At 43.4% G+C, this 13,315-nt stretch overlaps 1 protein-coding gene across 13 annotated transcripts in view; it reads left to right on the top strand.

The window, feature by feature from the left end:
* Positions 1-13,315, top strand: part of LOC121554960 (CLIP-associating protein 1-A) — a 110,921-nt gene that overhangs the window by 37,642 nt on the left and 59,964 nt on the right. For all 13 annotated transcript variants that reach the window (XM_041868681.2, XM_041868680.2, XM_041868679.2 and 10 more), the window contains exon 8: positions 7,490-7,560. In XM_041868681.2, coding sequence (XP_041724615.2) covers positions 7,490-7,560 — 71 coding nt within the window. The remainder of the gene's footprint in view (positions 1-7,489; positions 7,561-13,315) is intronic.

The following is a 13,315-nucleotide window of genomic DNA, read 5'->3' as shown; positions in this document are numbered from 1 at the left end:
ACCAACTCGGAAAGATAGGTAGGAGCAAGCCCATGTAACGCTTTATAGGTTAACAGTAAAACCTTGAAATCAGCCCTTGCCTTAACAGGAAGCCAGTGTAGGGAAGCTAGCACTGGAGTAATATGATCAAATTTCTTGGTTCTAGTCAGGATTCTAGCAGCCGTATTTAGCACTAACTGAAGTTTATTTAGTGCTTTATCCGGGTAGCCGGAAAGTAGAGCATTGCAGTAGTCTAACCTAGAAGTAACAAATGCATGGATTAATTTTTCTGCATCATTTTTGGACAGAAAATTTCTGATTTTTGCAATGTTACGTAGATGGAAAAAAGCTGTCCTTGAAACAGTCTTGATATGTTCGTCAAAAGAGAGATCAGGGTCAAGAGTAACGCCGAGGTCCTTCACAGTTTTATTTGAGACGACTTTACAACCATCAAGATGAATTGTCAGATTTAACAGAAGATCTCTTTGTTTCTTGGGACCTAGAACAAGCATCTCTGTTTTGTCCGAGTTTAAAAGTAGAAAGTTTTCAGCCATCCACTTCCTTATGTCTGAAACACAGGCTTCTAGCGAGGGCAATTTTGGGGCTTCACCATGTTTCATTGAAATGTACAGCTGTGTGTCATCCGCATAGCAGTGAAAGTTAACATTATGTTTTCGAATAACATCCCCAAGAGGTAAAATATATAGTGAAAACAATAGTGGTCCTAAAACGGAACCTTGAGGAACACTGAAATGTACAGTTGATTTGTCGGAGGACAGACCATTCACAGAGACAAACTGATATCTTTCCGACAGGTAAGATCTAAACCAGGCCAGAACTTGTCCGTGTAGACCAATTTGGGTTTCCAGTCTCTCCAAAAGAATGTGGTGATCGATAGTGTCAAAGGCAGCACTAAGGTCTAGTAGCACGAGGACAGATGCAGAGCCTCGGTCTGACGCCATTAAAAGGTCATTTACCACCTTCACAAGTGCAGTCTCAGTGCTATGATGGGGTCTAAAACCAGACTGAAGCATTTCGTATACATTGTTTGTCTTCAGAAAGGCAGTGAGTTGCTGCGCAACAGCTTTTTCTAAAAATTTTGAGAGGAATGGAAGATTCGATATAGGCCGATAGTTTTTTATATTTTCCGGGTCAAGGTTTGGCTTTTCCAAGAGAGGCTTTATCACTGCCACTTTTAGTGAGTTTGGTACACATCCGGTGGATAGAGAGCTGTTTATTATGTTCAACATAGGAGGGCCAAGCACAGGAAGCAGCTCCTTCAGCAGTTTAGTAGGAATAGGATCCAGTATGCAGCTTGAAGGTTTAGAGGCCATGATTATTTTCATCATTGTGTCAAGAGATATAGTACTAAAACACTTAAGTGTCTCTCCCGATCCCAGGCCCTCGCAGAGCTGTGCAGATCCAGGACAGCTAAGCCCTGGAGGAATACGCAGATTCAAAGAGGAGTCCGTAATTTGCTTTCTAATGGTCATGATCTTTTCCTCAAAGAAGTTCATGAATTTATTACTGCTGAAGTGAAAGCCATCCTCTCTTGGGGAATGCTGCTTTTTAGTTAGCTTTGCAACAGTATCAAAAAGAAATTTTGGATTGTTCTTATTTTCCTCGATTTAAGTTGGAAAAGTAGGATGATCGAGCAGCAGTGAGGGCTCTTCGGTACTGCACGGTACTGTCTTTCCAAGCTAGTCGGAAGACTTCCAGTTTGGTGTGGCGCCATTTCCGTTCCAATTTCCTGGAAGCTTGCTTCAAAGCTCCGGGTATTTTCTGTATACCAGGAGCTAGTTTCTTATGACAAATGTTTTTCGTTTTTAGGGGTGCAACTGCATCTAGGGTATTGCGCAAGGTTAAATTGAGTTCCTCAGTTAAGTGGTTAACTGATTTTTGTCCTCTGACGTCCTTGGGTAGGCAGAAGGAGTCTGGAAGGGCATCAAGGAATTTTTGTGTTGTCTGAGAATTTATAGCACGACTTTTGATGCTCCTTGGTTGGGGTCTGAGCAGATTATTTGTTGCGATTGCAAACGTAATAAAATGGTGGTCCGATAGTCCAGGATTTTGTGGAAAAACATTAAGATCTACAACATTTATTCCATGGGACAAAACTAGGTCCAGAGTATGACTGTGGCAGTGAGTAGGTCCAGAGACATGTTGGACAAAACCCACTGAGTCGATGATGGCTCCGAAAGACTTTTGGAGTGGGTCTGTGGACTTCTCCATGTGAATATTAAAATCACCAAAAATTAGAATATGATCTGCTATGACTACAAGGTCTGATAGGAATTCAGGAAACTCAGAGAGGAACGCTGTATATGGCCCAGGAGGCCTGTAAACAGTAGCTATAAAAAGTGATTGAGTAGGCTGCATAGATTTCATGACTAGAAGCTCAAAAGACGAAAACGCCATTTTTTTTTTGTAAATTGAAATTTGCTATCGTAAATGTTAGCAACACCTCCGCCTTTGCGGGATGCACGGGGAATATGGTCACTAGTGTAACCAGGAGGTGAGGCCTCATTTAACACAGCAAATTCATCAGGCTTAAGCCATGTTTCAGTCAGGCCAATCACATCAAGATTATGATCAGTGATTAGTTCATTGACTATGACTGCCTTTGAAGTGAGGGATCTAACATTAAGTAACCCTATTTTGAGATGTGAGGTATCACGATCTCTTTCAATAATGGCAGGAATGGAGGAGGTCTTTATCCTAATAAGATTGCTAAGGTGAACACCGCCATGTTTAGTTTTGCCCAACCTAGGTCGAGGCACAGACACAGTCTCAATGGGTATGGCTGAGCTGACTACACTGACTGTGCTATTGGCAGACTCCACTAAGCTGGCAGGTTGGCTAACAGCCTGCTGCCTGGCCTGCACCCTATTTCACTGTGGGGCTAGAGGAGTTAGAGCCCTATCTATGTTGGTAGATAAGATGAGAGCACCCCTCCAGCTAGGATGGAGTCCGTCCCTCATCAGCAGGTCAGGCTTGGTCCTGTTTGTGGGTGAGTCCCAGAAAGAGGGCCAATTATCTACAAATTCTATCTTTTGGGAGGGGCAGAAAACAGTTTTCAACCAGCGATTGAGTGCTGAGACTCTGCTGTAGAGCTCGTCACTCCCCCTAACTGGGAGGGGGCCAGAGACAATTACTCGATGCCGACACATCTTTCTAGCTAATTTACACGCTGAAGCTATGTTGCACTTGGTGACCTCTGACTGTTTCATCCTAACATCGTTGGTGCCGACGTGGATAACAATATCTCTATACTCTCTACACTCGCCAGTTTTAGCTTTAGCCAGCACCATCTTTAGATTAGCCTTAACGTCGGTAGCCCTGCCCCCTGGTAAACAGTGTATGATCGCTGGGTGATTCGTTTTAAGTCTAATACTGCGGGTAATGGAGTCGCCAATGACTAGGGTTTTCAATTTGTCAGAGCTAATGGTGGGAGCCTTCGGCGTCTCAGACCCCGTAACGGGAGGAGTAGAGACAAGAGAAGACTCAGACTCAGACTCCGACTCGCTACATAATGGGGAAAACCGGTTGAAAGTTTCTGTCGGCTGAATGAGCGACACCGGTTGATCATTCCAACAGTATTTCCCTCCAGAAGCCATGAGAAAGTTGTCCGGCTGCGGGGACTGTGCGGGGGGATTTATACTAACGTTACTATCTGTACTTACTGGTGGCACAGACGCTGTTTCTTCCTTTCCTACACTGAAATTACCCTTGCCTAACGATTGCGTCTGAAGCTGGGCTTGTAGCACAGCTATTCTCGCCGTAAGGCGATCGTTCTCCTGTATATTATGAGTACAGCGACTGCAATTAGAAGACATCATGTTAATGTTACTACTTAGCTTCGGCTGTTGAAGATGTTGACGAACCATGTCCAGATAAAGCGTCCGGAGTGAAAAAGTTGAATGAGGGAAAAAAGTTGCGATGGAAAAAAGGAAAAATAAAGTAAAGTTGGCAGCAAAAACGCACAGGAAAATGACTATCAGTCACATCGTTCTGAACTGATGTCTCTGATTATCGCTGTAAACTAGATAAGACATTATTTTGATGAGTTGGAGAAGTTATGAGTGAGCAGTGATTCTCCATGTGTGCTTCAGGCTACGTTTGACTTAAAGGTGCAATATAGATACAGAGACACAGAAAGAATAAGCGGAATAGTGGCATTTCTTTTCTCATGTGGCCAAAACTGAACAGCGCGTCAAATCAATTCAAATTATATTTATCAGATGCGCTGAATACAACTGTAGACTTTACAGTGAAATGCTTGCTTATGAATCTTTCTCAACGATACAGAGTTTAGAAAATAATAATACAAAATAAAATACTAACTAACATGAGGATTAAAATAAAATACGCAAGAATGGAGCTATATACAGGGAGTACCAGTACCATATCATTGTGCAGGGGTATGAGGTAATTGAGGTAGATCTGTACAGTGGGGAAAAAAAGTATTTAGTCAGCCACCAATTGTGCGAGTTCTCCCACTTAAAAAGATGAGAGAGGCCTGTAATTTTCATCATAGGTACACGTCAACTATGACAGACAAAATGAGATTTTTTTTCTCCAGAAAATCACATTGTAGGATTTTTAATGAATTTATTTGCAAATTATGGTGGAAAATAAGTATTTGGTCAATAACAAAAGTTTCTCAATACTTTGTTATATACCCTTTGTTGGCAATGACACAGGTCAAACGTTTTCTGTAAGTCTTCACAAGGTTTTCTCACACTGTTTGCTGGTATTTTGGCCCATTCCTCCATGCTGATCTCCTCTAGAGCAGTGATGTTTTGGGGCTGTCGCTGGGCAACACGGACTTTCAACTCCCTCCAAAGATTTTCTATGGGGTTGAGATCTGGAGACTGGCTAGGCCACTCCAGGACCTTGAAATGCTTCTTACGAAGCCACTCCTTCGTTGCCCGGGCGGTGTGTTTGGGATCATTGTCATGCTGAAAGACCCAGCCACGTTTCATCTTCAATGCCCTTGCTGATGGAAGGAGGTTTTCACTCAAAATCTCACGATACATGGCCCCATTCATTCTTTCCTTTACACGGATTAGTCGTCCTGGTCCCTTTGCAGAAAAACAGCCCCAAAGCATGATGTTTCCACCCCCATGCTTCACAGTAGGTATGGTGTTCTTTGGATGCAACTCAGTATTCTTTGTCCTCCAAACACGACGAGTTGAGTTTTTACCAAAAAGTTCTATTTTGGTTTCATCTGACCATATGACATTCTCCCAATCCTCTTCTGGATCATCCAAATGCACTCTAGCAACTTCAGATGGGCCTGGACATGTACTGGCTTAAGCAGGGGGACACGTCTGGCACTGCAGGATTTGAGTCCCTGGCGGCGTAGTGTGTTACTGATGGTAGCTTTGTTACTTTGGTCCCAGCTCTCTGCAGGTCATTCACTAGGTCCCCCCGTGTGGTTCTGGGATTTTTGCTCACCGTTCTTGTGATCATTTTGACCCCACGGGGTGAGATCTTGCGTGGAGCCCCAGATCGAGGGAGATTATCAGTGGTCTTGTATGTCTTCCATTTCCTAATAATTGCTCCCACAGTTGATTTCTTCAAACCAAGCTGCTTACCTATTGCAGATTCAGTCTTCCCAGCCTGGTGCAGGTCTACAATTTTGTTTCTGGTGTCCTTTGACAGCTCTTTGGTCTTGGCCATAGTGGAGTTTGGAGTGTGACTGTTTGAGGTTGTGGACAGGTGTCTTTTATACTGATAACAAGTTCAAACAGGTGCCATTAATACAGGTAACGAGTGGAGGACAGAGGAGCCTTTTAAAGAAGAAGTTACAGGTATGTGAGAGCCAGAAATCTTGCTTGTTTGTAGGTGACCAAATACTTATTTTCCACCATAATTTGCAAATAAATTCATAAAAAATCCTACAATGTGATTTTCTGGAAAAAAAAATGCTCAATTTGTCTGTCATAGTTGACGTGTACCTATGATGAAAATGACAGGCCTCTCTCATCTTTCTAAGTGGGAGAACTTGCACAATTGGTGGCTGACTAAATACTTTTTTCCCCCACTGTACATGAAGGCATGGTAAAGTGACTAGGCATCAGGATAGATAATAATAAGAGTAAAATAAAGAACAGAGTAGCAGCAGCAAATAATGTGTGTGTTTGTGTTGTGTCGGTATGCGTGTGTGTGTGTGTGTGTGTCGTGTGTGCGTATGTAGTGTTTGAATGTGTGGGAGTGACAGTGTGTATATGGTGTGTAAATAAAGTATAGTGAGTGTGCGTAGAGTCAGTGCAAGATAGGGTCAGTGCAAATAGTTTGGGGACCGTTAATTGACTATTTAGCAGTCTTATGGCTTGGGGTTAGAAGCTGTCTTGGAGCCTGTTGGCCCGAGAGCTGATGCTCCGGTATCGTTTACAGGACGGTAGCAGAGTTCAGTCTATTGCTTGGGTGGCTGGGGTCTTTGCCAATTTTTCGGCCCTTCCTCTGACACCGCCTGATATAGAGGTCCTGGATGGCAGGGAGCTCGGCACAAGTGATGTACTGGGCTGTCCGCACCACCCTTTGTAGCGCTTTGCGGTCAAGAGGTGATGCAGCCAGTCAAGTTGCTCTCGATGGTGCAGCTGTAGAACTTTTTGAGGATCTGAGGGCCCATGGCAAATCTCCTCAGCCTCCTGAGGGGGAAGAGGCGCTGCCGTGCCCTCTTCACGACTGGACGGGTGTGTGTGGACCATGTTACGTCCTTAGTGATGCGTGCCACTAGGCAGGATATATGCTTTGATTGAAACAAAATACAAGAAAGGCTAATAGTTTGTTAACACCATCTGCTCTAATTCGCTCACGAAACAGAAATTCAAGAAGATCTAAATGCATATTCCATGAAACTGATTGAGATCAAATATTTGGCATGCAGATGCAGTTTGGACATTTCACCGGTAAAACGTGAAGAGTTATCATTCACCATTGATAGTGATGACCTATTTTGAAATTAGATATGCCTAATTGGGTGTTTGAGGGTATTACAAATATAACATTTTCTTGTGACAATATGTGTTGGCATAGGGCAAATGTTGCAATTGGAGAAATGATGACCTAAAACAATAGCACTACACCACTGGGTGACTTGGAGGAAATTGTATTCTGTATCACATTCTATCAGTACTGCCTTTTTAGGTTTTTACTCTACATTCTTCAGGCCAAGGTCGTTCCAAACGCTCATTCTACCTATTAAATGCTTAACTGCCAGTTTTATTGGGTCTAGTTTGGCTCTCCATTCTTCTGAACAGGCCAGAGGGAAAAGTTCTCCCTGACGGGTAGAGATCGATACAGTCGGGTGAATCAGCGAGAAGGCTATTCACCTTCCTGTTTCTTTCTCAGTTTTCTGACCTGTTTTCTCTCTTTCCTCTTCTCTTACTTACTTTGCCCTTCTCTTCCTTTTGTTTCATTCCTCTTAGGGTTGAATGCAATCTTCTTCTCCTCTCCTCTGCAGGTTGAATATAACCTTCTGTTCCTCTCCTCTCCTCTGCAGGTTGAATGTAATTTTCAGTAGATTTGATGAAGTCCAAAGATCTGGGAACATGATCCCATCATCAGGTTCAGGTGAGTGCTGCTGCTGGACTCCTGTTGTGTTGATTCATGGTGGAGGGGTTATTACCATGGCTTCTGGGGCTGTTTGTGTCTATGTTTGCTTCCTGGGTTCCTCTGTCTTTCCTTTTTCCTGTGTATTTTCTATGCACTTCTAGTTTCTGGAACTTTAGACGGACTCAAACACAACCATCTTATTGACTTAGCTGAGAGTTGTTTCCCATGAAGCTCTAGGGTTATGAGGGGATTTGTCTAATTTCTCTGTGATCTCGCTCTCTCCTCTATTTTTTAAATGTATTTCTCTCTCTCTCTATTTATTTATTTATTGCTTTCTCTCTCTTCTCTATCGATTTCTCTCTCTCCTCTCTTTCTCCTCTGTCTATTTTTCTCTCTCTCTGCGTGTGTGTCTCTAGGCTGGATATTTAGGTCCATTTCTATTTGGGTTGAGGGAATTAAACACAACACAACCGGGGCTCATAGTCTTTACTGTTCTCTTTCTCTTTTGAAGTTGAGGCAGTTTCTACCAAAAGCAGGCAGTGCCGCCTGAGATTAGGCAAAACAAGAAAATATCAGTCTAATGTGCTTTTGTACTTGTAGAAAAATGTGGATTGGATTTGGGACGGGGATAAATGGATATTGCACCACGTTTGTTTGTTGTTGTTTTCTTTTCCGTGTGAGGCCAGGAACTGTATGCTTAGAAACTCTCTCCCTCCATTTTCACTCACTCACTCTTTCCCCAGCTTTCTCGCTCCCCCCTCTCACCACATTTTCTATCCTCTTCTTTCTCTCCCCTTGCTGTTGGCACCATTGTGGCCTGGCTGTCTCCTGCCCATGTTGTGTCCACTCTCCACATCCGTCACCAGTGTGTTGGTGAGAGGAGGCCTGAGGGCCAGACGGACAACCTGGGACTTGAGTGGATGAGTTTCCCCACAGGAGGGCAGCCTCCACTGGGCCTCAGATGTTGCATTCCCTCAGTGTAGCCAAGCCAGATCAGACTCACTGTAATCCCTTCAAGGCTGTGTGTGTGTGTGTGTGTGTGTGTGTGTGTGTGTGTGTGTGTGTGTGTGTGTGTGTGTGTGTGTGTGTGTGTGTGTGTGTGTGTGAAGTTTATATTTGTCTGTGTGTGTAGTAGTGTCTGTGTAGTGTGTGTGTGTTTATACAGTGCATTCGGAAAGTATTCAGACCCTTTGACTTTTTCCACATTTTGTTACGTTTACAGCCTTATTCTAAAATTGATGAAATATTTTTTTTCTTCATCAATCTACACACTACCCCATAATGACAAAACGAAAACAGGTTATTAGAAATGTTTACAAGTGTATTAAAAATGAAAAACAAATACCTTATTTACAACTGTCTTTGTGTAAATAAGGAGCAGTTTCAGTGTTCACTGTCAGTGTGTAACAAGAGCTGTGAGCTCTCTTTGCAGTGGCGTGGGCAATGGCTCCATCACATTCTAGCTGACTGGGTACAGTGTTTGGTTGCAGGACAGGTAGAATGGCTGAGCTGAGGGGAACTGTGGAAACTGCTCAGCATTTAGGAACTGTTTTCCATGCCCTCAGACAGTAACTCCCTCAAGGACAATTACTTAGGACTTTACTGAGAGAGACAACAAATCAATCAAGAAAATTAAATCACCCTGAGACGTAACACAGTAATAATACTCTATTTCACAGAAGTTAATAGAAGTTTTCTGTTTTATTATGCATAATAGCAGTAACAACATTTACTCTACACTCTACATTTACATCATTTAGCAGACACTCTCTAAAGCATTTGCTAATAATGTTGATCAGTAAGACATTTAAAGGAACAAAACCGTTCAAGAAAGTCTCTGTGTAAGGGCTTTATTGCTTCACACCCTCACTCTTCAAACTCATATTTCCAGATTAATCTCAGACACACACTGTTTTGATGACATTTTAATTTGATAATGAAAAGTAATATTACACCATTCATTATGCACTTGGCACTTTTGTTTTGTTTTCCCCTAACGGTTCAACGCAAATTATTTTATGACAGAGCTGAGGGCGATGACTAAGATTGCCTCCTTAGCTTGTAAAAAGGAACTCGGCTCTCGACTCTAAGGGAAATAGTTTCTGTGTGTGTGTGTAACTTAGAGATATAAACAACAGAGGAGAAGAAGGCAGTCAACAGAACACAACATGGTAATGAGGGCCTTTCACTGCAGAGACATGGGTCGTATTCATTAGGCACCAAATGGAACAGAACGGACTGAAACAGGGAGGAACTACCTGAACTTGACCAATTAGAAACACTTGTTGCAAAACATTTTGCTGCAGTGTGTCCTAATGAATACTACCCTGCCTCTGTGCTGACCAGCGTTGTGTGGGCCCCCTAGCCGTTTGGACCTGGAGACACAGATGGGGGTCAGAATGCTCCCAGCTAGTCAGTGAACTGAAGGAATAGCTCTCCTGTTCCTTTCCTTCTGACCAGAGTAACCTCAGCCTCTCCCTAACCTCCATCTGTCTTACCTCAAAGGAACATGGAGAAATGTCGCTAATGGACTGAAACCAAAGGAAAAGTTATTGGCATTGCAAACTGATTGTTTGTTAAGGCCATTTATAAATAGTGTTCTGAACCACAAGCTCAAACATTTGTCTCCCTCTCACTGGGCCAGTTTGGTTAGAGCAAGGAGATGGACTGAGTACTTCTTCAGTTTTCATGAGGAAAACATATACAGCATCTCCCTCCACGAGAGTACACTTCAGAAAACTATTGAATTTCATCAGTCATTGTACTGGTAAAGTATCTGTATACCCTAGAGGTATACATCGGCTACAAGTAGACCATGCTTAAGTTTAGTTGACAGGAAATAGGAGCTTTAGTAGTTCATCGTCCTGGGACATGATGTTAGACTGTCCTGACTGCTGAGGCGTAAGCGATGCGCTTTCCTCCTGTGGAGGTGAAAGGTTGTGATACGTAGGGTGTTTGGCTGCTGTCTGATTGTGGCTGTGAATCTCATATAGACTTACTGTAGACTGTCACATTTGCCACAACTCAGTGATTTGGCCTAAATCCCCAGATGTATCTTGCAGAAGGCTTATAGGTGCTGTTGAGATAAAGATGCCATCCATTGACTCAGTTTGTGTTGGTTGTTGTACTGTATGTTCACCCTCAATTATGTTTCTTTGTTAAATCTCATGCCAACCTTCACCTGATAGGAGGGGCTTTTTTCAACTGAAAGGCCAAATACCACTTCTCTGCAAAATGAGGGGTCCACTGCAGCCTGAGCCTCTTGATATGTGGTCCCGTGTGGCTCAGTTGGTGCAGCATGGCATTTGCAACTAGAGACTGATTTCTTCATCCCGCCTGCACCCGCTGGCTTTCTGTCCGACTTCCTCACACTACCGCAAGAACTTGTCCCGAACCCAACCACAGTCCTGCAATGCTATTTTAGGCATATGTGACGCAGCTCACTTGCCAGCCATGGTCCCAGCTTGAAGCAGTGAATTCTGAGTGTGTGTAAACAATGCGATAAAGATGTGCTTTTAATACAATAGGTAGGCCTAGACTAACGCATACAAAGCAGAAAGACCACCATTTCCAAATAATCAGCGAGACAACAAAATGTTTTCATCCCAAAGTAGTCAGTCTGACCGCGCCACAATGATCTCTGTCCGGACCCGCAGCCCTCTACTTGCAACGCCAGGGTTATGGGTTCGATTCCCAAGGGAGACCCGTATGCAAAAAACAAAGTATGAAAATGTATGCACTCACTACTGTAAGTTGCTCTGGATAAGAGCGTCTGCTAAATTACTAAAATTTCAATGTAAAATGAGAGAGATGGTAGCGGTATTGGGTGCAGTAGTCACAAGACTAGAACAGGAGGAGAGAGAGAGGAGAGAAGAACAGGGAGAGGGAGAGCGAGACACACAGACGTGAAGCAACATTCTCCCTGACTGTTCACTCACTCTCTTCTCTCTGCTCTGCGTGGAAGGAAGGCTTTGCACTATGACAACCGGGGAAGGTAAGAGCAGGAATGGAGTGGACTATTTAATGTCAAGGGCAGAACACACAGGGCTCAGAGGCTAATGGTTGTTTGTATCTCTCTCTCTCTCTCTCTCTCTCTCTCTCTCTCTCTCTCTCTCTCTCTCTCTCTCTCTCTCTCTCTCTCTCTCTCTCTCTCTCTCTCTCTCTCTCTCTCTCTCTCTCTCTCTCTCTCTCTCTCTCTCTCTCTCTCTCTCTCTCTCTCTCTCTCTCTCTCTCTCTCTCTTTAGAGGTGCTACTGGGGAAGAGCGGGGGGGTGGGGGGTTGTGAATTGTAAGGGAGAGAAAATCATATTAACTAATGATTTGTCTAGTTATTTTGTATATTTCTTGTGAGACAAAGTAGCAATTTGAGATTGTAGGCGCAGTTCCTATTGCCCAGATAGTGAACATATAGATAGATAAACAACCGATAGTGAACAGTGGGCTGTTGTTTTCAAACTCTCTAATAGAGAAGGATTGTTGTTGTTTACTATGTGTCATTCTTTCTGTTTTTATTGTGTAGGATAAAACAGACCGCTGTTTTGTTGTATAGTTAATTTATATATACAGTACCAGTCAAAAGTTTGGACACACCTACTCATTCATTTACATTTGACATTTTAGTCATTTAGCAGATGCTCTTATCCAGAGCGACTTACAGTTAGTGAATGCATACATGTTTTTTTTATTTTTTTCATACTGGCCCCCCGTGGGAAACGAACCCACATCCCTGCCGGCTAAACCCTCCCCTACCTTGGACGACGCTGGACCAATTGTGCGCGCGCCCATGGGTCTCCCGGTCGCGGCCGGCTGCGACAGAGCCTGGACTCGAACCAGGATCTCTAGTGGCACAGCTAGCACTGCGGTGCAGTGCCTTAGACCACTGCAGCATTCCAGGGTTTTTCTTTATTTTTATTATTTTCTACATTGTGAAGACATCAAAACTATTAAATAACACATATGGTATCATGTAGTAACCAAAAAAGTGTTAAACAAATCAAAATATATTTTATATTTGAGATTCTTCAAATAGCTACCCTTTGCCTTGATGACAGCTTTGCACACTCTTGGCATTCTCTCAACCAGCTTCACCTGGAATGCTTTTCCAACAGTCTTGAAGGAGTTCCCATATATGCTGAGCACTTGTTGGCTGCTTTTCCTTCACTCTGCGGTCCAACTCATCCCAAACCATCCCAATTGGGTTGAGGTCAGGGGATTGTGGAGGCCAGGTCATTGTCCTGTTGAAACAAATGATAGTCCCACTAAGCCCAAACCAGATGGGATGGCGTATCGCTGCAGAATGCTGTGGTAGCCATGTTGGTTAAGTGTGCCTTGAATTCTAAATAAATCACAGACAGCGTCACCAGCAAAGCACCCCCACACCATAACACCTCCTCCTCCATGCTTTACGGTGGGAACTACACATGCGGAGATCATCCGTTCACCCACATCGCGTCTCACAAAGACACAGCGGTTAGAACCAAAAATCTGCTTTGTGAGGCTGGAGTAGTCTGTTTTGGTTTCTACTGTTTTGGTGATAAGATGCTGCGTGATCCCTGCTTGATCAATCTCACTGTACCTTTGTCTTAACTTTAAGTTAAGTGGAATAGTATCAAATACATCAAACACATTGTTTCCAGGTGTTTGACACCATTCCATTTGCTCCGTTCTGGCCATTATTATGAGTCGTCCTCCCCTCAGCAGCCTCCTGTGGTGACGTGTGTGTGTGTGTGTGTGTATGTGTTAAGGCTCATTAAAGGGACGAAAGAGGAAGAGGA

Source organism: Coregonus clupeaformis, chromosome 40 (assembly GCF_020615455.1).
Source record: "Coregonus clupeaformis isolate EN_2021a chromosome 40, ASM2061545v1, whole genome shotgun sequence".
Taxonomy (NCBI): domain Eukaryota; kingdom Metazoa; phylum Chordata; class Actinopteri; order Salmoniformes; family Salmonidae; genus Coregonus; species Coregonus clupeaformis.
This window is presented reverse-complemented; position numbering and strand designations above follow the sequence as displayed.